The sequence below is a fragment of the Ptychodera flava genome, unplaced genomic scaffold (assembly GCF_041260155.1).
Source record: "Ptychodera flava strain L36383 unplaced genomic scaffold, AS_Pfla_20210202 Scaffold_48__1_contigs__length_985763_pilon, whole genome shotgun sequence".
NCBI lineage: Eukaryota > Metazoa > Hemichordata > Enteropneusta > Ptychoderidae > Ptychodera > Ptychodera flava.
The window spans coordinates 694,545-720,518 of record NW_027248370.1 but is presented as its reverse complement, the minus strand read 5'-3'; the positions used below and the strand labels follow the sequence as shown (position 1 = coordinate 720,518).

Below are 25,974 nucleotides of genomic sequence, written 5' to 3'. Positions count from 1 at the left end.
TTCTGTAATTAAGAAAACATTACCATACTCATCAAAATAGCTCTTAAGAATGCCTTATTGGTAAAAATGCAACTCACACCTCACTAAATCTAACATTGGTGTGTGTAATGCAATTAAACTGCTCAAAGTGCTCTGAATTGTGCGAAACGCAAGAAGTTGGTATTCCTGCTGCCCATGAATGACACTATAGCAGAAACTAGAGACTTGTTTAGCATGACGGCTGTAAAGCTTAAGATACAACGTCTGACGGATGACATGAAACCTTCTTGTCAAAAGTGGCAAGAGACAAGTATCTTCATTGCCAAATCAGAAAACCATGCCTGCAATGATAAAGGTATTCATAGAAGGCTTCTGCCTCACCCACTTGTGGTCATATATTTAAAGGGCAACAATATTAAAGATCCTCTGAAAATGATCTGAGTGACTAAGTTGGTGCAAAGATAAACAGACAGATGACTCAGGTTGGCTCAAAGATGACCAAACAAGTCACTTTTATGCAAGTGCAAATGCATTCTCAGCAAATTTGCCTCGAATAACTGAAGGTCATTTATTGTGGTTGATTAGCAAATGATAAAATGATCATTCATGTTGTATGGAAAGATACAGTTCATTATAACTTAATTTAAATGGTTGGTTCGACAAATCATGTGAATGGAAATTTGAATTCCATGACCTCTCAAACAGACCAAAACACATAAAACCTTGTGTCAAAGATGCTTGATAAATTAAAATACGGTGTAATGTTTTAGGAGACCATTATAGTGGCAATGCGCGTTAAAATCGCTCCATTAGAAGTAAGATTTTTTCCAGTTCAAGAAAACAAGCAATGAAAACCCTGCGACCAATAAAACCTTACCAAACACAACAAAATAGGTCTCAAGAAAGCTTGGTTTACTAAGATACGACTCAATGTTTTTGTGGCGTCCATTTGTGAGGCCATAGTTGATATGGGTGGTCATTTGGCTTTAAATGAAATATTTCACATTTAGTATGCAATCTCAGCTAAGATATACCTTGATGTTTATTGTGGAAACCAACTTAGCAGCAATCTTGGATTGTAAGAATCCATTTCAGATTTTCATGCTTGATTTTATAGCAAATATAACAAACGATGCCAATTTTTTTACCCTTAAAACATGCTGAAAGACACCAAAATCAGTGGCACAGTGTATTGAGATATGATCCTTACACACTGAAACAGGTATTTGGATTTTATACAAATTTTTATGCAAATTAGGGGATTTACATGTCAGCCAATGAAAAATATGAATTGCTTGACCCAATATATACCTGGCAAAGGAGACCAAAATGACTCCAACAGCTTCTCATTGAGCTGAGATATGATACTTATACCTGTTTTTGGAGGTCGTTTGGCAGCCATCTTGGATATTTATGCAAATTAAGGGTTGTACATGTCAGGCAATGAAAGATAGGAGTTTCTTAGCCCCCTTTACCTGGCAAAGGAGACCACAATGACTCCAACAGCTTTTCGTGGAGCTGAGATATGGCATTTTACATGTTTTGGGGGTCATTTTGGCAGCCATCTTGTATTTTTATGCAAATTAAGGGTTGCACATGTTGGGAAATGAAAGAAATGAATACCTCGGCCCTGTTTACCTGGCAAATGACACCAAAATCATTTTGATAACATTTCATAGAGCTGAGATATTACCATTTATATATTTTGGCGGCCATCTTGGCGGCCATCTTGAATATATTAAAATGCCCAAGGGTGCCAGGGTGGCATCATGCAGATCCTGATTCAGTAGGCTTTGAAGATACAGAAACCACCGAGAACTATTGTGGGGCCGAAATTTTTGGGTTCGACCAAAAATCAGGGTTTCGGCACCAGACTATATCGGCGTTCTCGATCACGTGCACAGCCTACAAGTTGTCAACAAACCCGCGCGGCAATCCAACTCGATCGGGCAATATTTAGCGTTTGTATGTCACTACAGGAGCACAAATTTGGCTTATTTCTTTACTGAACAACATTTCACGATGGATGTAAGAGAATAATATGTAATTTCGAACATAAAAAAGGTTAAAAGTTACAAATACTGGGGCTTTAAACATTTTGTTAAAGCTGGTCATAGTGAACTAATTCATTTGCAGAGCAAATACATACATCTAAACATTTTAGCTGTAGAAAGTTTTGGACAAATGAGATCATACAAGTCGTGATGCAAAATTGGTTGGCAGGGCATAGGACCAGCATCTTCATGTAAAATGCACAACCCATACCATTTTAAATGTAAAATAGCCGGAGTCTTTGCAAAGTTTTACGGTGAAAATTTTGGTGATCGTAATAATTCAAAAGTTAATCCTAAACTTAGCAAGATGACCGTTGATCTTTCTTCGTGATTGGATTGGAAAATGATTTATTTAAAGTTTTGCATTAAAGTTTGAAATTTGTTCAAGGCATGTATCATTTTAATATGACAAAGGGACAGCTGAGGGCGCTGTACGCAAAGAAGGATCTTTACTTCTCATTGCATAGAGATCTCTAAGACTGACTGTAGTTGTGCTTGGTGAGCGACTGATAATATTAGACGTAACTTTTGAGTTTGGATTGGTAAAATGATAACATTTGTCAGTAAACAGCACTGACAACACAAAGATCAAAAGCAATGAACTTTTTGGCAGAAATGTGGTTAAAATTTTGACTTTAGTGACTGTTTGACATAAATAAATAAATACATAAGTGTGTATAATATACATAAAAACAATCTATGTCACAATGAATACATATGTAAATAATTCTATTATAGCTTTGTCAATATAAGTTGATTTTGTGATGTCATTCTCTAGATTACTACTGATCCGAGTATCTAATATTGTGACCCAGATGTTTTCTATGTCTACAAATTCACTGGCATTGCCAAAACTATAAGATACATGTAATATCCATAATGTATTCCCTCCTGGCCCATAATGGACTCAAGCAAACTTTACACTCTATAATGTACTCGGCTTCACCTCGCACATTATGTTGTGCAAAGTTTGCTTTGGTCTGCAGAAGGGGATGTACTCGATGCAGCAATGCTGTGGTGAATGACGTTGCCATATTATTGATTCTCTGCTTCACACACAGATAATTCCTTATCGTCACAATCTTCAAGTTCCATGTATACATAGCCTCTGCTGTTAATGAAAAGAACACATCCAACATCGTCGTCATCTGGTTCATCTTTCCAGGGTTTGTAACCATCGGTATCTCCGTCCGTCCATTCAAAGTCGTCTTTCTGTTGGTGAAAGGGCAGTGCGAGGAGAAGCTGGTTAAAGCTTTAGGCCGCACTACCGAATACCTGTCAATTCCCTGTTTGCTTGTGGTGAAATTCCTCGCATAATTACTTGAAATTCATGAGCTCGATCTGTTTATGAGTTCCAATTTTGCCACAATTACCATGGAAAGAGAAAATCTAGCCAATCACAGATTTTAAGTGGGTGGCCGCTTTTTTAAAACAGCGCCCTCACATGGGCATTTTAATACCAAGGAACGCCCCTTTGACCATATATGGACACATTTAGATTACAGGTGACTGTAACTATCAAGAATGTACTAATCATGCATGCTATTATTGTCACAAACCTCCATTAATCTTATGAATACAACTGCTTCATGATTTGGTATAATCTTTGAGATAGATGATAGGAGGGTATATTTGTTCAGATTGGAGTGACATGAGGTTTGGGTTTTCCGTTCCAACATTTTACATATGATTTTTTTCATTATTGGCATGGAATGGATTTTCTATCACCAAGAGTTCGATACGGTTTTCAGTTTTAAATATTTTGAATAATGGAAATATTAATTTTCTTTGTGCCAATTTGGAAGATCATGGCATTTGTATGGCTGCAAAAAAATTAGCAACCCCCTACCCGCTGATTTTTCCCCAATGGAGACCACCATCAAAAGGGAGGGACAATATCCTGACTAGTAATTTTATTCACTGTGTTACAGCCTTATTTTTCATACTAGTATATAAGCTATGTTGACTAGCTGAATACAAGGTATTTCATTGCTAACATGCTGTACGGAGTAGAAGGATACCAGTACAAAGAACAGAATGGACTTTCGCAGAGTACTTAACCCGACAAAAATAATTAAAAGTAATGTTGGAAAAAAACCCGACACAACGATGCACAAAAGCTCAAAAAGAATGACTTTGTCATTTTAAATCATATGGCATTAACATGTTTCAAACCTTAGCGATCTGAAAAATACATCGCTCATACACGGCAAGATCACGCCATAAAATGTGCACATACAGCTATAAATTTATTTAACGCGCCACATACTTATTCTGTACTGCGATTCGCCAGAATACGTCACATGACGAGAAAACGTACGACCCATCCTGGTTCTAAAACATGAACTTCAGAGGGTATTTTTCCGAAAACTATTTGCATAGCGAAATGTTTTTCGAAAAGTGCCCGATCACGTGACGATAAGCTCAGTGTCGTCTGCAGCTTGGAAACAATGGCGGGTGATTAGAGTATGATGTGGGATGAGCGACGAGTCTCCGATAAAAAACAGCAAGATTTCCTATTTCAACAACGTGGGAACTTGATGAGCTCATTGCCAACAAAGATTCAAGTGCAACCAAGGACGTTATACGGTATGCTGAGGACATTTAACTTCTTTTTATGAAGAAATTTTCGCTACTGTTCCCGCTGTGGAATCGCCAAGTAAACATAATATATATTGTTTCGTGCCTGTCGAAGATCTGCACGAGCATGTAGTGTGTTATAAAACACATATAGTTTGGTCTTTATTCGGACTTTAATACCCGTTTATTACACCCTTGTGACGTTGCATTACCAGAAACACATCGCTATACCCCTCGGCCTACGGCAATAGCGATGTGTTTCTCATAACGCACGGCCCCTCAAGGTAATAAACGGGCGCTATAGCCCTCATGACCAGGTAATAGATGTTCACGACTGTAGCCCATCAAACGATCCATTTGACTTACTTCGCGTTTTCGGCTGAGCCCGCACCAATATGGAAACTTGTTGTCTTCCAGTAGCTCTCCAGAAAGGAAGTCAAATTTGTTTATATTTTCCACTTTTACAAGTTGTGCATCGTGTTCCTCACAAAACTCTCTCGCTGTTTCCCAAGAAGACTTCGACTTACTGATGCAGAAGAAATGCTGTCCGATTGTGACTATCTTTTTACAGGACTTGATTTCTGTAATTGAAATCTATTGTTAATCAATGATTGTTAATCAATGATTGTTAATCAATGATTGTTAATCAATGATTAGTTATTAAGTGCCTCAAAGTCACTTAAAGTTACCGTACAGTGCATATCACATCCACCATATGCATAAACAAAATCTTTTTATGCGTGCGTTATGAAGGAAGTACAGAACGCATGTTCGAAACTGACTGTTTCCGGGATCCCAAGTGCACTACTTTTATTCTACAAGGCCTCAAAGGGACCCATTGGATAGTTGTGTCCCTCGCTGTGCACTTGTACACGTGTAAATGCACATGCTATCAGAAGCAAGTCCAGGATGTCGTTCCAGACTTGCATCAACTCTGACATTATTGTGCTGTGCACTCATCACCGTCACGCCCCCCTCTGCTCCCGACTTCGCATCAAGCGATATGCTGTGCTAGTGTCTAGTCTTCGTGCATCCTTTGCGGTATTTTCAAAATAACCTCAAGTTAATTGGTCTAAATAAAAGTTTATGTTTATTATTGATCAATTTATAAATACGAAATTTTTTGATAAGCAAAAATTACATTTATGTTACCATCATGTACACTTTTTAAACCTCCTTCTACCAGGCGCCAGAGACAAACCATAGAAATAAATACAACTTTGGAGAAGAGGATTAATATTACTCCAAGTCACTATTTGTTGATAGCCACGCATGGACGCCTGTTGGCCACGGCAAGACTGTGACCACAGGGTATTCAGTAGTCATTAATGATAATAAAGAAATAGGACAAAGTATCATGAAAAATGTGAAAATTATTAAAGAAATATGAAAAACATGAAAATTATTATTGTTGTTGTTGTTATTATTTTCATCATCATCATCATCATCATCATCATCATGAAGCACCATTGGCAATGTTGAATTCCTACCAAAGTGAAGCACCATTGGCAATGTTGAATTCCTACCAAAGTTCGCGAAAAGTACTCAATCTGAGTGTACGTAGATAGAGTACTTTTCGCTAGGCTGGTGAACTTTGGAAGGAATTCAACATTTGCAATGGCGCTTCATAATGATGATGATGAAAATAGTAACAACAACAACAACAACAACAACAACAACAACAACAACAACAATAATAATTTTTATATTTTGCATATTTCTTTAATAATTTTCATATTTTCCATAAAGTTTTTTATATTTCTTTATTTAATCATTAATGACTACTGAATACTCTATGCTGTGACCGCGCAATACTGAACACATTGTGCATGAGCAATTTTACAACTTGGTAACTTTGGTATATATTCTGAAATCATTCATAATTCCGCTTTCGATTGTAATCCTGTTGCTTACATGAGTGTGAAGCGCATATTTTTACTGAAAGACAACTACTTGCCTGAACATTCTGGCGTAGAGGTCGGTTTCCACTCCCCATCATCGCATGTAAGCACTGGATCGTCCGTGGAATGAAACGGGATACACTTGACTTCTGCAGTCTCTTCATGAGGTGTCCAATCTTCCCACACCACCGTGCCATTTTTGACGGCACTGTCAGTCAGCCGTTTGCAATATGCTGTAATGTATAGACAGGCGCACATTGATGGCGAATACATGGGGGGGGGGGGAATGGTTACTCCGAATCTGTTCATACGGGGTGTGCGGCCAAAGTTTTATTCATCAATCCATGTGCTCAAAAATTGACCAACGTGTAGGGATATCTGTTCAAAATCGGCGGGGTCATTACTGGTCATCATCAACCTTCATGTTACAAGTTCGCCAGAGTTGTTAAAGGCGTTATGTATATCACGACCGGCTGAGGCTGAGGTTTTGAAAAATTTGGATTATACCTACAGGATTTTAATACTTATTCTGTTGCATTGTCAAGGTTTTTTAAAACGTTTGGGCATATTACATATTTTATCGACCCATGTAAAGGGTTTTGTATAAAAACTCGACTAATGTATAGGTTTTCTGTCGTGAGAGCACAAACTTGTGCGCCTTTCAATTCGAGTAACCCCCGCCCCTATAGTCCGTCATTTGTATCACAAATATATACGTAATCACAAGTCAACTGCTTCTGAGAAGAAACAACGCGGTATTTAAGTAGTTCAGTACGTGATCTCTTCGTGACAGCAGATCCACCCTTCTCAGAAGTCGGAGCAGAGATCGTGACAAAGTATATGAACACGTATAAGTCAGGGTGAAATGATTCCAGAACTTTGAGAAAAATGTATCTGCTCATACGCAAACTTTTCAAACAACTTAGACTTCTTTATTTTATGGTACTCAAAATGATTATTTTATGATACTTTCTTTATACATCTTCAGTCCTTCGCACTTCGACCGAGACTAGCAACATATTTATATATTTCATTCATATACAACGAGTGCAATTTTCAAGGAAAACAAAGAGACACAGACAATTGCATAATCTTCTTAACACCTTAGTTAATCCCGGTCCCTGACCTTTTCCGGGACCTTTTCGAACCAGGCTTTAAAGGTATACAGTCACCTGTAATCTAAATGTGCCCATGTAAGGTCAAAGGGGTGTTCTTTGGTATTCAAAATGCCCATGTGAGGGCGTTGTTTTAAAAAGCGACCACCCTCTTAAAATCTGTGATTGGTTAGATATTCTCTTTCCATGGTAACAGTCGCAAAATTGGAGCAGGTGATAGTATACCTTTAAAGGATGCCGGTGGTAAAGGGAAAGATCGCGTAAGCTTAGAACGATTTTTTTCCAGCATGGTGACCGGCACTACTTTACCTTTACGGAAATGAGTTGACAAGAAACAGATGTAAGGGTGATGGTATACTTATACAGGGTTTTCTCTCGACTGCGCAATTGCGCATTTCGAGCCATTTTCCGCCCTTTAACGTTAACAGATACTGCCAGCGCGAAAATCACACACAGCAGGCAAATACGCCCGTACGATGGTGACCCAAGCGCATAGTGTAGTGACCTGTGAATTTCCTGTTGTTTCTGCCCCTACAAAGTCAAGTCTGCCCCCCCCCCCCAATTTTGATGAATGGAGCAGAAATTGCCCCCTTCAGTGAACATGCAGAGAAAACACTGCTTATAGAACATGACATTTGCAAGGTTTTAGGTATGTTACTAACCTTTGCACAATGGAGCAGGATGAGACCATTGGGCGTCTACGCATTGACTTGACTGTTCCCCGACCAGTTTATAACGGGTGTTACATGTAAAATTACGGAAGCCCATGTAAGACGTACGCCTGTCACTGATCCATGTTCTATAGAACCTAGCTCTGGACACCCTGAAAATATAATATTTGTTGGATTACGTACGGCATTTTCACACAGTCAGATATACAGGCAAATTGTTTTTAATGTGTACGTGTTTTCAGTATCGCAACTTTCAGGACAATATATATCGTCAGGCATGTAAGAACGAAACCAAAGTGTAAGAACGAAAAGGATAGAGAATCTCTCAAAAAGGCTTTCTATTTTCGGTCGTACTAACAGAAAATATTTCATTCTTACCACATTTGCCTGCCTCCCTCCTGCAAGGTTTCGTGTCCGTGTTATTCCCCTCGCAATGCGCGCCACCGTTGGCTGGCAAGGGCGAGTCGCAGTCTCTAGTACGCACGCGTACACTCCAAGAACAAGGATTTGCACAACTGCTCCATTGCGACCACTTTCCCCACCCACCATCTGCAAGTTTTAATAAACAAGTAATGATAATTTAGAAGTAATGAAAATTAGCAGCGAAAGTGAGCAAATTTAGAAGCTTTTTGAATAATTTGGTGATTGAATAAATCAAACCTACTTTTGTGAGAGAGTGATAACGCTGAGAATCACATCTATTGAATCGAAACATCTAATACAAGTGAAACAAGAATATGAAAGTAACATTTGATCAAAGTCAGCTTGAACATCAGTATGGTCTAAAGTTTTGACATGTATGTGTATTTGACATTCGCTATTCTTTTTCATAACACTATAATAATGTACAACACTAATAATGTGATAACGTGCCAGCGTTCATGTAATGAAAATGTGCAGTTTTAATACAAAATTTTTGCGTTGACAATGTCAGTTGTCCTTTTATGGACAATATGCAAGACACTTCCCGCCTCGAAAGCGAGAGACTTAAATTTTTGCTCAAACTTTCCTCAACCAAATCGACTGGCAAGATTACTTGTACGTGTAACTTACCGATGGCACACGTCACGCTTGCTTGGTGTTCATGATCACAGCTATCCACGCCAACCGCATTGCTGTAGGGACAGAACGTAATGGAGTCTTCGTTGCCGGTACAGTCGACCTGCGTTATCACGACGGGCAGACTGCGTGGCGTAGAGAACGTTGCACTTGCTACAGAGGACAGAAAATAAAACATACAAATAGACAAACAAATAAACCAACAAGCGAACAAATAAAATAATAAAATTAATGAGCACTTCAAGGCAATTTGTGTTTTCACGACTTTTGAACAGCACTGATATACACTTGCCATGGGCAGCCGACGAGATTATTACATGAAATTGTAAAGACGGACAATTTTTACAGGTACTATTATTTCGGCATTTTTTACATTATTGATCGGCAAGTGAAAGCTCTTCGCATCAACAACCGCCAAACACCCAAAGTTGGATCTTTCCGCCCAGCAGGACTACCATCGGCGTAGATGGCCCTTTCCCTAAAAAGTTCCAATTTGAAAAGTGCCTACATCTCGCTACATGATATAAGCTAGCTTACTCAACAGCAAAACTTCCACAAATACCAAAATCCATACTCCCTGTCCACACCCACCCTCTATGTCTCCACAAAGTTACCCAGAGATTCAACGCCAAGGGATAAAATTTCCTCGCTGGCTAGCGCTGACGATGCATATCGATCGAAAACCCCATTCCCCACCCACTGATGCCTTCCAAAAGTTTTTTTTGCCAATATACCTTTATCCCGAACGGCTTTATTGGCCTCCCTTGGTTGGCAAAATAAAAGCAGAAACGTGTTCTTGTAAGAAATAAACAGTGCCATAATACTAGTAGTCAGTACACACAACTTTAAACAGATACGTATTGCAATGTTTGCCGCTAAATACAACATAGAAACACTGCTACAATTTCCGAGTCCAGAAAAAACACGCTATTATTATTTACACTGAGGTAGTATGCTCCTCGAAACTTAGTTGAAATGCATTTGCTTGAACTTTCATCCAGAAAACTTAAACCACACACTCCTTCGGAGTTAATAATAACCACAGTGGTCACCAAATTTTGTATCAAGCTTATTATTTCATAGTCACAAATATTGACTAGGAGCACGAGTCAAGAACACGATTGCAACTATTGGGATAATTAATTAGATGGTGAAGTAATCTCATCTGTTTTTCTTTTACATTACACACTTGTTTTTATGAGTAATTTGTATTATTGCAACGTTCAACTATCGTGCACCTAACACTTTTGAGAAATTGAAAAAAAATATAAAAATCCAATTATCCCAAATTAGTTCCAATCGTGTTCAAGTTATGCCACCAAGATTACTCCGAACGAAGTACGGAGTATGCTTGGTGAGGACAGGTGTCAAACAGTGAAAGCGTTAGGGATACCCATGACGTCACACAGAAGGAGATGACATCATCACTGACGGCCATAGTTGTTGTGGCTTCCACTGACGAGCTGAGACAGTGAGAGTGATTTTGTTACAGCGGACACAAACAGGTAATGTTATCAAAACATTACAATATGATGATTTACGGACAATTTGTTTATAATGGAAGTTATCTAAACTACCAGTTTACTGCCAGTGTATCCGAAGGTTCCTCTACAGTTCATTTTGTAGTGACGCGCAGTCGCCAAACCCGGAACACAGGCGCGGCGCTGTACGTACGTGACTATGTCCCGATGATAACATTCCTTTTAAATTAGCATATGTCCATGACCTCTGACCTTGTTATAGAAAATCACTCACAATCTTCGTCACACGGTAGAAGATTTCTTTGGTGCTGTTTCGCGCGTTTTTATTGCTAACGACACGGTAATGGAGTGGTTGCATATTGTTTAGATCCTGAAAGCACTGGCGCAATCAAAATATTGCGAGCTATCGTATTCGTTCGAGCCGTTCTGTCGAACGATAAAGCGCCTGGGATACTTAGGGAGCCGTCATTATTTATGGCCTGGGGGGGGGTCGGAGGAATCTGAGGGGGGGTCACTCAAAAAATCGAAAGCTACAAGGGGGGGGGTTGCTCAAAAGTGGAGAACAAGAAAGGGGGCTACTCATTTTGTTGACACGCATTGAAGCATTTAGTGGAGTTACGAATTAATACAACAATAATAGTAAAGATATGTATATTCATACCCGGTATTTGTGTACACACACACACACACACACACACACACACACACACACACACACACACACACACACAATATATATATATATATATATATATATATATATATATATATGTATATATATCATAATACACGTGGTTTCAAGTAGAAACTAAAATCTCATTACACTATGTGTTTCACGTTATTGTGATCTTCAGACGAGAATGATCAGCTATTCGACGTGGCAAGCCTTATGTTAGAGGCTAGTACTGAGTACATTTTTCAGTATTCCTGATTAAAGATTGATATACTTGCCTGATCATTAATGAGAAACGTCTGCTTCTATATTCTACATTGTATAGGTTACCGATAGGGAAAATGTGTAAAGCAAGCTTATTCTGATGCTATAAAGTTTAAAACCAGTTGAATGCCTTGACAACAAACCCATCTTTTATTGCAGGAAAATAATAATAAATAATAAATGTGAATAAATGTATGTCTGTCGCTATTTTTTCAGTTTCAAAAAATATAGTTGAAATCAGTGAACTGAAATATAAGTTTTGGAATACTGTCTCAGATTTATTTTCCTTTGAGTTTTTTATACGAAAAAAATACTCCCCAAGTGCCACCAAATAACACCATTTTAATCTCTATTTTTCAAAAGCTCCAATGGCAGGAGGGGGGACACCCCCCTCCTGACCTCCCCCCGCGACCGCTTATGCGGCCTCTTGTGGTGCTTTCGCACCACATCTTCCCCCTCTTGAAAAAAAATCCTACAGAATAACTGCATGTCACCAGAGCACTGGATACAGACCTGTACATCAGCCCCTGCCACAGCAATTGGAACCTCCTTCCGACAAAGACCTATACCACAGGGTTTAATCAGGGTCTGTACAGGGCCTGTCGCAGCAGCAATCCATTTTACTGTATAGATATTTAACTTTCCCAATTTGTTTTTTGGGGGAGGGGGGGGGGGTCACTCAAATTTTCTGTAGCAGAGAGGGGGGGTTACTCAAACACGTCATGGTTGGCAGGGGGGGGTTACTCAAAATTTTGGAGTTTCGAAAGCAATTCCTCCGACCCCCCCCCCAGGCCGTAAATAATGACGGCTCCCTTAGGCCACGGTCCCTCCTGGAGGGACTGTGCTTAGACCTACAATTCCGTAGGCCTAGGCCTAAATACAATGCGAGGTAAAAAAAAAGAAGAGAAAAAATAGAAATTTACATGTCAAGTAAGTTTGTCGGTCGACGGACAATTCAGTGCGGTAGGCAAGGGAATGTTACCGGAGTTCCCCTTGGTAGGCCTATATCAATGCAAAGACATACTGAAACAGCGTCTCTGTATTTCGTCGTTCACGGTCTGCGCCCACTTTTCTCTCTCGTTTGCGCCGTACTGTCGTAGTCGGTCGTGAACTTGAGTCTTTCCAACTACGCGTACATATAGAAAGCGCCAGCTGTGGAATGAATTTGCACTTCTCGGACAATCTTGTTCTTTGCTGTTCTCGTTAGCCCGGCCTCACTGCAGAACAAGCAAAGAGAAAGTGCGAATGAACATCGCCATCTCTACATATGATTTTATTGCGCTGCTTGAGTATGGTCATGTGTCCTTCGAGAAATGTCGAGTATTAAACCTGGGCGGGTACACTTAATTTCTACTCAGACGAGTACACCTTAGCTTGCTACTTGCACGGAGCTCTGACCATATTGTGAGTCAAACGACAGCTTTGTTTTTACACAGGATTCCTTTGGCTCATGGTCAGATTCAAGGACAAGCGATCCATAGGCCACAGACTTTCTCCGAAATGTTCACACGCGCAGAAAACTAATGACGCTGACGCATACGCAATTCCGAAACCGGAAAAAAGTACGGCTTCAAAACCACCATATCATATCTCTCTGAAATCACCATGTGCTCCGTGCATACTTCCTATTTTCAATTATTCGCTATTGTCTAAAGTTGTTCTGTATCGTGAACAACAATGAGATTTTGCTAATTGCATAACGATTACAACCAAGAACTTGAACTTTCACGTCTAGCCGTAAATGACATAAACATGTAAGGTGCTGTGCCCCGAACTGTCAATGGAGTTTAGGTTTGATGTACAGGGAATTGTATGTGCGACCCCGTTGACAAAATAACCCACAGCGGTAGTTTGCGTGAAAACAATGGTGACAGCCTGTACACTACCCTTTTGGGTTCGCTGAGGTTGTGTTCTTTGTTCATATTCAATACAGAGTAATACGTCACCAAGGGATTGAATGTTGAAAAAATTTACGTTGCACTCATACAAATGGCGCTGTATTGGCTTTATCTGGCCAAACTAAAAAAATTCGTTTTGCGTCTCCGCGTAGCTATTTAGAATATTTTCTTGAAATGACAAACAAACGTTTTGTTGCGAATTAGTGGAATGCTCTGTATGTGACATGTTGGAAACTCCTAAACCACTCGATAGCGGCACAGGCGCACCTTAGCTGGGTAGTCTGCTAAGTAGATCGATTTTCGGGTCGATCTGTTGATCCCGTAGTGGATATGCGCGCCACTGTAACCTAAATACTGACAAGGTGTGCAACAGAATCCCTCAAAAAAACACGCGACCGGGAATGCTATGGTTATATGGTGTTCAGAATTGCAGCCATGTAAGGGACCGTCTCAGATTGTCGCAGAAGTTCAAGAAACGAAATTTCTTCGTTTAGATCAAAACCCCCTCCCCCCTCCCCCTAAACGAAACTTCAAAAGTGCGAAATGTTCATGTCTGCCTGAGAGTACAATGTTGCATTTTGCTATAGCTACTAAAGACGTATTCCCCTTGCCACATTACAATTAAAGTAAACGATCAGATTTGAGTACTAACAGGGCATTTTACCGCATAAAAGTTTCATTTTATTTTACTTTCCCTTTTTGCATCTCTTGTGCTGTTGTTTGTCTTTGTGAACACGCAATTTGTACTTGGTAGGGGCGGTAAATAAGCAAAAAATTTGACAAGGGGACCCAGGCATGTTCAATCATATTAATTATGACCAGGTGCATAACAAGTGAGAATAAAGACATCTAGTGTTTAGAGCAGACGCTTATAAATAGCACATTTAAAAAAAATGATACTTTTTGTCTTTGTATAATTTGATGAATGAAATGTTTAGGATACAATGTTCCTATCGGTAAATTGTGTTTGGGGCACAAACGAGATGGAAACAGTTACAAATTTGTTGGCACGAGTGTGCAGTTTTTCTTTAATTTAAAATAAACACACGAAAACTTGTGATCACAAAATAAAAGTTGCGAAAGTAAAGTTCACTAATTGAATGGAGGTCAAACCCCTCCCCCCCTAAACGAATAAATTTCGCTTTTTGAACTTCTGCGACAATCTGAGACGGTCCCTAACTGGTTGGTCTGATCGCATCACTATCCGTGCGTAGCCGCGCCGCGTAGCCGTCTAAAAATGTCCACAGATATTACAATTACGTCATGGACCATAGAAAAAAAGAATCTTTTTAACGAACTGAGGACTGGGATTTAAAACACCAGTTAGAAAATACAAGTTAATGCACGGAGATAACGACCATACAATATACGTACAATATTTGCAGCTTGTTACCTTCTTTGAGCTGATTCATCGTACTGTGCCATTTTTTGCGTAAGGAACTGTGACAAGACAGAGTCGAGTGACAGCACGGCTTGTTGTTTCTGACAATGTCAGTGACATCATGTATATTGCAGTCCTATGAATACGGTATTGGGGTTCTTGTTTTCGCTTCAGCATGCAAGTTCAACAGCAGCAACAACAACGACCGCTGCAACAGCAGCAGCAATACTATGCCAGCCAGCCAACCCAGGCTGTACAGGGACGAACCCGAGGGAACGCCAACGGAACGGGTAAACGACCAGGCTTTGCTTCACGGGCACTATGGTCTTTGGAATATTTCAGATGATATTCGGTGGCATTTGTATAATACTTGGTATTACTGCCATCGTTATCCGATGCCAACTTCGGGAAGCCGGTATTGGTATATGGTGTGGTGTCATGGTAGGTATGAATTTTTCGAAACCCCGCCCTCTCTTTAAAGATTGAATCCATGTTCGCAAGTCTCACCAAATACATGTAAAAGTTTCAGGCTCACAGGATCAAGGCTACGCTTTTAGGTCGTGTGAGATGTAATTTCCTTTCTACTTTGCTGTGAACTTTATAGCAATGAAAATGCAAATTAGTCTAAAAGTCACTATTCTGCAGTCATGTCAGGCAAAGTAAAAATATATTTGTTTCCAATAACATACTTCTGAATATTAGAATGGGTATGCAGAGGAAATTTTGAGTGTTTTTTCTTTTTGTTGGCCGAAAGTCTAGTCAAAATGTTTTTTAAATTTCGAAAAGTCTATAATCGTTGGGTTTTTTCTAGTTTGATTGGTCAGGTTACCGGAAACATGTTTTGTATTTGGCCTAAATAATACAACACAATGTGAACTTGGGTCTTCATATTTTCAAATTTCTCAAAAGTGTTTGGTGCCATAAATCTGAGTGTTGCAATATTACAAATTACTCATAAAAACAAGTGTATAACTTAAAAAGAAAAGCAGATGAGCTTACATTTGCAGATTTTAAAGACATTACTTCACCATCCAATTATCCCAAATTAGTTCCAATCGTGTTATACCAAAGTACACCTTGATGATCTACTTATGTCTGTAAGGTCGTGTCAATCAAGTTATACTTGAATGGGATGTCCATTCTTCAGGCAACCGAATATCTTTGTTATCTAGGTCTTCATTAATATTTGTGAAGGTATTATTTCTATAAAGATATGCATTTATCAATGTTATTTGTTTTGATAGTTCGCATTAGCTGGAGTGTTTGGATTATTGGCATCTTTCAAGAAGACGAATGCAATGGTAAGCTTTTCATCATCGACTTGTACCTAAAGCTTTTTATACACATTTTTGCAGGGTGACCGACAAGTGTTTATTTGTACGTTTGCTTTCACAGTCTTACATCAAGCCATTAAAAGTAAAAGCGACGGATTCGAGACAGCAAGCAGATCATTCTCTTGCGATTGTTCTAATGTCAATATTACACTACTTCAAGAGAGGTAATAAACTTCGAAAAAGTTTGACGGTGTGTAAGCCGACACATTATTTCACACACCTCATGTTTACTGAAGTAATACAGAGGGTTGTCTTGACAGCTCTTTGTTGACATTCTTCATTCAGTAATTTAATTTCGATTTTGAACTCTTCTTTCTGCGATGTCCTCGTCTGAAGTTTGCTTTTTCATATGGATATAATCAGATCACATGTCTGATCTCCCTGTGGATATTAAAGGTATACAGTCACCTGTAATCTAAATATACCCATATATGGTCAAAGGGGCGTTCCTTGGTATTCAAAATGTCCATGTGAGGGCGCTGTTTAGCGTCCACCCGCTTAAAATCTGTGATTGGTTAGATTTTCTCTTTCCATGGTAACTGTGGAAAAATTGGAACAGGTGACAGTATACCTTTAATTTTATTTACTTATCGACAGATAATTACCACCATGGTTCTGTCTATCATCGCATCAACTATGGCAGGCGGTGCCTGTATCACAAATATCATCGCTGCAGCAATTGAAGAGGAGTGTTACTACCATTATCGTAACTATTACCCCTACGACTACGACTACTATTGTGATTCAAGCTATGTAAGTTGGCATGTCTCAGTTTTATTTTTTGCTCATTAACCCTTTGAGTGCTGTTATTTTTCCCGCCAAAATTTTAGTGCAACATTTTACCAATTTTTGTGAATGTTTCTGTAATTTTTTTTATAATTTTGGATCAGATTGACATTACATCTCATTGGCTACATTCCCCCCCCCCCCCAAAATCTGGCAAAAATCTGAAAAAAATTGACTGGGGTACATTTTATAAAGGTGGCAAAAATTGACTTTGGCACATAGCTACCAACCCAATCTTAGTAAAATTGGGATGTGGCATCACGGCCAGTACCGGCACCAGCACCAGCACCACCACCATCATCATCATCATCATCATCATCATCAACTAACTACTTGATATCTGATTTTGAGGAGCATAAGATCCAGCTGCCCAGACAAGAGACCGTGGCAAGCAAAGATGGGTTTCAGAGGGATGACCTTTAACCCACTGCAATGACTATCACTTCCATCAAATTGGTCAGCTCTTCAGTGTAAACGTCAATCTGCTTTTTGGAAACATCCTTGATCTTCATCTGTACGTTCTTTACCCATGTTGTGACTTCATAATAAACTTATACACCATATTCTTCACTTTTCAGGGTGGTAGAGTTGCCGTTGACAGTATCCTGGCTGTAGTGACGTTGGCTGAATTAGTGATCGCCATCCTTCAGTCAGTTTTCTGTTGTGCAGCCTACTGCTGTAATCAGACGTCATCAACGCGTTACCAGTCAACGGTGAGTATATCGCCCTCAATCATGCATCAGAGAAATCTACTTAAATGTGAGCAGGAAAACGGGAGAAAAACGGAATGAAAGAGGCATATTGTTTGGCGTCCTGCTCTTGTAGAAGTGTTGCGTAGGGTAAACGACCCAACATACTATCAAACAGGCAGAGGCTGGTATCCTGTTTGTAAATGTAATATGCCTGCCAGAGTCAGCTTTACCCTTCAGAACTTCCCAACTTATGTAGCTACAGATATACCCTTTTCACATCGAATGTTGATTCACAGTGCAGCTTGTCTTCCACATCGAAGGTCACCTGATGTCATCAATTCATTATATCTAACGCCTTTCCGAGCTGAAACCTGTCGCCTTGTTAAAGAGGAAACCAATTCTTAGTTTTCGTGCAGTTGGATTGGTCAGATTTTTAGCTTGATATTAGCTTGATTGCCACTTAGAACAGCGCCCTCTCTTCGTATAAACTTGGGATTAAAATGTGAACACTCAGTTGTTTACCAATCAGTAACAAGCGAAACAATATAGATGTTATTGTTTATGAGAATTTTGTGATTTTGTTATTATTTGCTTTTTATTAGCTCATATTTGGTTTTATATATAAATACCAAAAAGAGCTTATATGGTGAGTCGATGGCGTCTGTATGTCTGTATATTTGTGGGTATGTGCGGATGTATGTCCGTTACACACAAAGGCTCCCATACCGCCAAAGCTACCGTCTCAGTATTTGGTGTACAGGTAGATGTAGGGGCTGAGATGTGAATTTGTTCAAATGAACACATCAGTGTCAAACATGTGCAAATGAGGTAAGAAAAAGGGAAATTCTGCAAATGTTCATGAGTGGTCGCATGCCAATGGCTGAAACAGGATACTCCACTGACCTCCAGTCATTTCCTGTCATTGTTTATGAACTGTTACATATTAACAGACCTGCTCAAACTAAGGGACAGACCATTAGATCTTGGGAGGGGGTGGCCTCAATGAAATTGTGAACATTTTTTTTTACAACTGTAAATTTCTAAAAAAAAATTTTTCAAAATGAGAAAAGCTGTGCTAATATTTTTTACTAAGTAAATTTTCAGATTTATAATTTTTTTTAGTTAGACGCTGTCTGAGATACATTGTACATCCATATCACTAGCGCAAATAAGATTGCATGCTGTAACTACTTATGGCCCAGTGATTTATATTGCTGACAGATTCCGCGAAATGTTGCAGATCATCTTTAGACAAGCTGAGAAGCTGTTTGCAAAAAATGTGGTGAAATTTCAATATTTGTGTTTTAGGACAATTTTTGCCCTTATTTGATCAAAACATCAATTTCTCTGTAGCAGTATGTCAAACTTCTGTCATTCTTGTTGTTTTTCTGGTTGTACTGTGCAGAAATTATTGTCATAACATCAACGTAGAATTTTCCTGCACTGAACAAATAGAAAAACATTTGTTGTTGATCTTTGGTACCCATACTGGTATGTACCAATTCTGATCAAATGTGAGCGACACCGTATAATTGCGGTATTTTTATTTTAAAAAATGTCCTAACCTTTCCAATCTATTGTATGTTTTACCATCACAGATGTACTTTGCCGCGAGTAATCAGGAAGGGATTGTTCAGGGCTACCCAATGACAGTGCTGCAAAACCCACCTGTTCAGTATATGGCGCCCTCTGGAGTTCAGTACGTACAACAGAACTTAAGTAAGTACTTACATTTAGGTTTATTGGGGTGACACCGATGATATCTCTTATGTTAATAAGTTGAACTCGTCTGAATAAGCTGGTTTCCACCAAATTTCATAATCAGTTTTGCTTTTTGTTAATTACAACTCGACCAATTCTCCAAGTTAGTTTTTTGCGACGGTAATGAAACATTATAAGCTGTTCTAAAAGATACAGAGTTCTGTTGATAACCCGACATACTGTGCGATTATTTTCGCGACGCAATGATTTACAGTAGCTGCAAAGTAATTGTTGTTACCCATATCAATACACAAATACATATTATTAAGGTAGAATGCGTCTCGGAGACAGATATTCGGACTCTCAAACTTTTACAATATTTGTGTAGTCTACTACTTGTGGGGGCTCATTTTGAAGCTTTCGGAGGAAATCAAGGTTTAAGGTAGTATGCGCCTCGAAAGTGAAAGACTCAAACGTTTGCTCAAACTTTCCTTAAGGAATCTTTCAACCATTGTCTTTCAAATTAAAGAATAGAAATCGGGGGTCACCATGCAAATTTTGGTACTAGAGAAACAAATAACCAAAGATTTACCGTTATTAGAAATTCAGGCCGCCATTCCTTTGTTGAATTTATGTTATAAAAAATTTTCATATTGATTGATCGATCCAGTCTGTTCTGAATGTTCAGTGGAATTTTTCTTTATATTCAGCTTGGTATTACCGATCACTTAGTCTATCTCTAAAAAGAACTGAAACTTGCAGCGCGGAGCAATACTGTTTCATCGCTGTTGAATCTTAAGTTTCAGAAAACTTTGTTGATTGGTTGTTTATCAACGTTACAGATCAACAGCAAGCACCGCAAGGTTACATGGTTGCCACGCAACCAACAGTGATATCCAATCAGCCGCCTAGCGGCCAGATGCAGCCACAACCTGGAGTTGTGTACCAACAAGGACAAGGTCAAGGACAGTTGTTACCACAGCAGCAGCAGCAGCAACGCCAGCAAGTGTTGCAGCCACAGCCCCAGCAGTTGCAGCATCAAATGCAGCCAGGAGTGCAACCAGTAGCCATGCACCAGCAACCACTGGGACAGCAGTTACCACAGCAACAACGCCAACAAGTTCAGCAGCTACAGACCCAGCAGCTGCAGCATCAACCGCCGCAGTCGGTGCAACCTGGAGCTGTGCATCAACAACCTCAGCCACAGCCAAAGCAAACAACTGGACCTCCCAAGCAGCCTGAAGGAAAAGTCACTGGCCCGGATGTGAATGTGAACCAGGATCAGGTTCAGTCGCCACCGACAAGTTCCCATGTCAGAGATGATGTGTCAGCTGGACTGGTCGAAAACGAGGTCACTTTAGCTTAGTTGAATACGAGGCATGGGCAGGCCCCTGGAATCCACTGAAAGGTCTTTGAAATCCATGCTCGAAACCCAATGACAAAGCTTTCTAGGAATGTTATTTGTGATTACACTTAAATATCAATATTTGTCTTCAGTATACAGATAGAAATAGTCAGTGCCTTTAATCAGATTATCCAAATCCTTAATGCATTTCACCATATAATACATCATATATAATATTTGATATGCTGCATATTAATATTCATTTATGCAAATTATAGTAACGAGTGGTTGTTACCACTTTCATTTACGTGGTTTTGTGGACGTTTTTCTCTCTGTGTAAGAGTGAAATCACATTCCTTAATCATTTGTGAAAGGACTGTGGTAAGAAATATCAATCAAATTTCAATCATTGATGATGTATGCTAATTAGGCTACAATGTTTCATTATCATTGAAGAACATTGATGCGCATTAATGGCGTACTATACATTTTACAGCTTCTAAGATAGATTTTGAAGCTTTTTTGATATCCGTATATAAATATTACAAGGTCCTAGCATTGAAAGTCGTTTTTTCAGATTAAAGTTCGCGTATTATGATTGCTTCCGCCAATGCAATGTGAATCTGGTTAGAGAATATTTTTCGTGGATTTGAATTTTTTGACTCATGTTCAAGAACGAAAGCAGAACAAATGGGAATCAGCTAATAAGAGTATAGTATAGCTGATTATTTCCTCAGCTTTGTTCTATAAAACAAATTTATTTTCTGAATCTTTACCATAAAGTATGTTAGAACGTAAAGTAGTTTGTACCTTGCTTCCTACACAGTGCCTTTTGTACAGAATGCAATGTTACCTTTGATAAACGTTTCCTCTGAATCGGACAGAATTTAGTTTTCGACAACGATATTTGACATTACAAACATTCTGTATGGTTGACAATATGAACACTTGGCGTGTATACATGATTTCTTGAGTTGGACATTGGCTATATTTTACAAACACGATATTGCCACCACGGATAATTTATTAAATCTAAAAGCTGCATAACCCCACTTTTGTATGAAATCGAAATCAGAATCATTGCTGAGTAAATAAAAGCCGATTACAAATAATAAACATTAAGTCTGGAGCTTGGTCGTTTAAAGGTATACAGTCACCTGTTATCTAAATATGCCCGTATATGGTCAAAGGGGCGTTCCTTGGTTTTCAAAATGCCCATGTGAGGGCGCTGTTTTTAAAAAGCGGCCACCCGCTTAAAATTTGTGATTGGTTAGATTTTCTCTTTCCTTGGTAACTGTGGCAAAATTGGAACAGGTGACAGTAAGTAGATGAAATCTCGAAGAGGATGAAATATCGAGCAAGATTTTTTTACACAAATGTGTGCTTCTCTTTGAGTTATTACTACATCCACCATTAACAAGGAATGGGGTAAACATATGGTGAAATTTTGATGAGATTTAGCAAATTGTCTGGCTGTGCGCATGTTTTCTCATCCTAGCTTTCACAAAAATCGAATGCAGTGATGCGGTTTTAATGATTTCTTAGCTAACAAGATTTAATTACAGACATGATAATTGGAAAGGGGGATCGTCTACATTGATGCAGCGGTACTTCTGACATGCAGAATGATGACGGCGTTATAGTCATGTTCGGAACTTCATAGCAGTGTAATGCGTTACATTGAGTCTGCGCAGTATAGTGAGTTAGTTTCTGTCCGGTGAAACTCCCCTGTATCGCGTACTCATCGCATGTACCCAACTCACACGTTTCATGTGAAAACAGAACAAATCATCGCGTTTACCCCACTCTAACATTCGCATTCACAAATCACAGACTTGAACCAAGTCTAAAGTGGAAAACAATAAGGAACGAGTAACTTTGCTCGGTCTATTCAACTGTAGTTCGAGAGCATTGCATTGTGAAAATGCAGACTGAAATTTGACAGCGATAAATTGGCGCTGAAAATTCACAAGGTATGACATTGTCGTATCAGTATTACTCTGTATATGAATCAAATTATCATGAAGGCGAAAAAGTGGGGCTCCGTGGTTCTGTCCCCTGTCAGAGTGAAATATCTGCAGTCATGTTTCAGATTAATGTTTGTTATGATAACGACACTCATTGACGGTATGCGGTATACCATGAGATTTTTACAAGTTCATGACATATATGCACTCGCTATCGCTCGTGCATATTTGTCATTAATTGATGAAATTGATGAAAATTGAGTGGTATACCCGTTGCTTGGGTGGTGTATTGCTGTTATATCATTACAGCATATTGAAATTCTGGCGTAAAACAGTGAAAGGGGAAATTTTCTCCTGGTGAGAGCTCGCGCGTGTTGCAATTTGTTCTACATCACGAATATAGCACAATTATTTTTACTTCTCGACCAATCAGAACAGTGTTTGCGCCATCACTATATACTCTTATGATGTAATGATAAATATATGTGAGCAAATCGGCAGCTGCCGACAAAAAACGACAAATTTCTTGTGTGCCCATGTATATCAATTTGTTGCCAGTTGGTTTGAATTTTCAAAATTTCAATCAGAAATCGTCGGTACAAAAAACTCATGTTTGTCATTTGTGTGAGAGTAGTTTTGAAGATTGTCGTCAAACATGTCAGACAAATAGTTTAGCATATTAATGATGGCGATGTGACGTCACTAGCCCTATCACCGAAACACCAATATTAAAAACACCGACTTTTCAACTAGAAATAACGATATTACAACCTACGGACAAAGAGAAAAATTAAAAAATATGTATACAACCTTGTGCAGCAGCGCGAAATCCTAAATCCCTGCAGACGACATTTGCATCGGTCATTTTCCATTCATCATCACATATTATCCCCCACTGTACCCTTTCTTCTCGGAATACTTCGACCCGACCTCGGCCGAATTCCGACGATCCCGACAGGCGAACCGGACCTTCCGATAAAAAAAGAAACAGCGAAAATACAGTGAAAATACGTAACACTTAAAATTTGCATATCAATTGATATGGCGACAGGCAACACAAACATCGAATGCCAAATAACTTTTGAATGTCAATTTTAAAACTTTCACATCTGTATGGTGGCCTGGAGTTGTCATTAATAAAAATACGTCTAAATTATTAGTGTATTTTGTTTTTTAAAAATTTTTAAAAAATGTTTCAAATGAAATGTTCCTGCTTTTTTAATCAAGATAAAATCATAAAACAAACAATTTTGTTTCCAATATCTAATATTTGATTTTTTCCTTTTCAAGAAACAAAACAAATTATTTTTTCAAATTTGTTTTGTCTTATTTGCAATAGTTTTTCGTTTTTATTTCGATATTACTTATTAAACACGAATTCGTTTGTTAAAAAATCGCTTTTGAAATAATATTTGACATTAAAACAAAATACACTATAATTTAGACGTATTTTTATTGGTGACAACTCCAGGCCACCATACATCTGTATGCATATACCATTTTGTCAGACACGTTGCTTTTCCCGTTGGATTTCGCCTGGTAGTGGTTAGAAGGTAAACACATTTTTCGCCGCACAAAAAATTGGAAGTGTTTTCTCTCGATTTTCCATAGAATAGTTTTCACTCGTTTTCGGCCGACAGTCATGTGAAATGTTTCCAAAGTCAGACCAGTATAGCTGCAATCTTTTTACAATTTTTTGTGGTGAAGAGTTTCCAGACTTTTTTTAAAAAAGCCTATACCCGCTTTGAGGGTTCAACAGTTGACAGTGCGCCAACATGTGACGAGATCTAGAGACGGTACCTTTTGGTTTAATAATTACCCTTTTAGGCTAAGGAAGTATGTTTTGTAATTTCTCTCAAATTTATAAATGATTCCTTCTCCAAGTCCCTAGAAAATTACATCCGCCCATTTAAACAAAATTATGAAATGAGGTATAATATTGTAAAGGATGAGAATAATTATAGATACCGATATTTTGTGACATATCAATGAGGACAAATACCTGAGGAAATGTTCAGACGACAACAAAACATGACTTACTGACTCCACGGATGCGACATTCCTGTATGTCGGTCTCGCTCCCAAGGCAACCAACATCGACGTTGGGCGTCCCGCCGAAGAGACACACCCGTGTTCTCGTTCGTCGCCGTGCAGTCGTGATCCAGCTACGGGTGTACAGGGCACCCAACTCCACTCTGACCAAACTGAAGAAAAGGGTTGAATTTATCAGTAGTGACGATACACCGCAAATAACAAATTAAAAGTTTCACAGACGTCGATGATTACGAATTTGACATTGATACGTAGCCTAACACCCTCGGGGTCACTCATCGAAAAAATTGGTACAGGCTTGCACTGGACAGTTCAAACGACGGGCACAAACTCTACTATTTCCTCTTAACTTTCAGAGGGGTCAAAAGTTTTCATTTTTGGCTAAACACAAAGGCGAAAACTAATCATTTTCTAAATTTATGATGGATAAAGATTTCTTGGGACCTAAAGTCGAGCCAGAGTAAAATACTTGGGTAAAATAACTACCCTTTATCAAACTTTCTCGACCAAAAGTGTACATGACGCGGAAAAAGTGAGGAGTGACACACCCGCGAAACATATGTATTCTTATGATTGTGCGAGATGTATGTATGCCTGTCCTAGGCGATACCAGTGCCCTACCAACGGCCCCATCCCTACACGTGATCAATTATTAACCGCGGCAACTAATCATACCGATCTCATTCGTATTCTTGTTTTCAACACGTCTCGCGAGATTGCATGCGGCACATCGCTCAAGGACACTCATTATTTCAATGACGTAATAATGTGTTGTCGAAATTAGCCGTCGCTTCTTCTGCAGGTGTGCAAATGCTAACATGTTAAAATACAGTACCTGCCCTCAAGAAAACTGGAAACTTCCAACTTGTAAGGTTTATTCGAATATTACTATAATCCTAGTTGTAAAGTTAGGCGCCAAGCAGAAATTTTCTGTCGGTCGAGGACGTAAAATAGTAGACTGCGGTATTGTCACCTATGAATGTTTTACAGAGTAATTCTTTTATTCGTCAATGACAAATTAAATCATCGATTTCTAATGAG

General features: G+C 39.0%; 1 protein-coding gene and 1 long non-coding RNA gene across 2 annotated transcripts; one reads left to right on the top strand and one right to left on the bottom strand.

The window, feature by feature from the left end:
- Positions 1-8,297: 8,297 nt before the first annotated feature.
- Positions 8,298-9,504, bottom strand: LOC139128289 (uncharacterized). The gene is made up of 3 exons (XR_011551248.1): positions 9,354-9,504; positions 8,679-8,849; positions 8,298-8,452 (listed from the first exon to the last, which is right to left on the bottom strand). It is a non-coding gene; the product is annotated as an uncharacterized lncRNA (long non-coding RNA).
- Positions 9,505-10,766: 1,262 nt separating this feature from the next.
- On the top strand, positions 10,767-22,030 carry LOC139128311 (transcription factor SPT20 homolog). Its single transcript, XM_070694109.1, has 7 exons — positions 10,767-10,864; positions 15,231-15,497; positions 16,301-16,357; positions 16,988-17,143; positions 17,755-17,889; positions 19,467-19,587; positions 20,412-22,030. The coding sequence occupies exons 2-7, from the start codon at positions 15,378-15,380 to the stop codon at positions 20,933-20,935; spliced, it is 1,113 nt and encodes a 370-aa protein (XP_070550210.1). The 5' UTR covers positions 10,767-10,864; positions 15,231-15,377; the 3' UTR covers positions 20,936-22,030.
- The last annotated feature ends 3,944 nt before the right edge of the window (positions 22,031-25,974 follow it).

Bases quoted from the DNA above. Each gene is read 5' to 3' on its own strand.
- LOC139128311 (XM_070694109.1), top strand. From the start codon at position 15,378: ATGGTCTTTGGAATATTTCAGATGATATTCGGTGGCATTTGTATAATA. The intron at 15,498-16,300 runs GTAGGTATGAAT...TTGTTTTGATAG, and splicing joins GTATATGGTGTGGTGTCATG to TTCGCATTAGCTGGAGTGTT. The intron at 19,588-20,411 runs GTAAGTACTTAC...TCAACGTTACAG, and splicing joins GTACGTACAACAGAACTTAA to ATCAACAGCAAGCACCGCAA.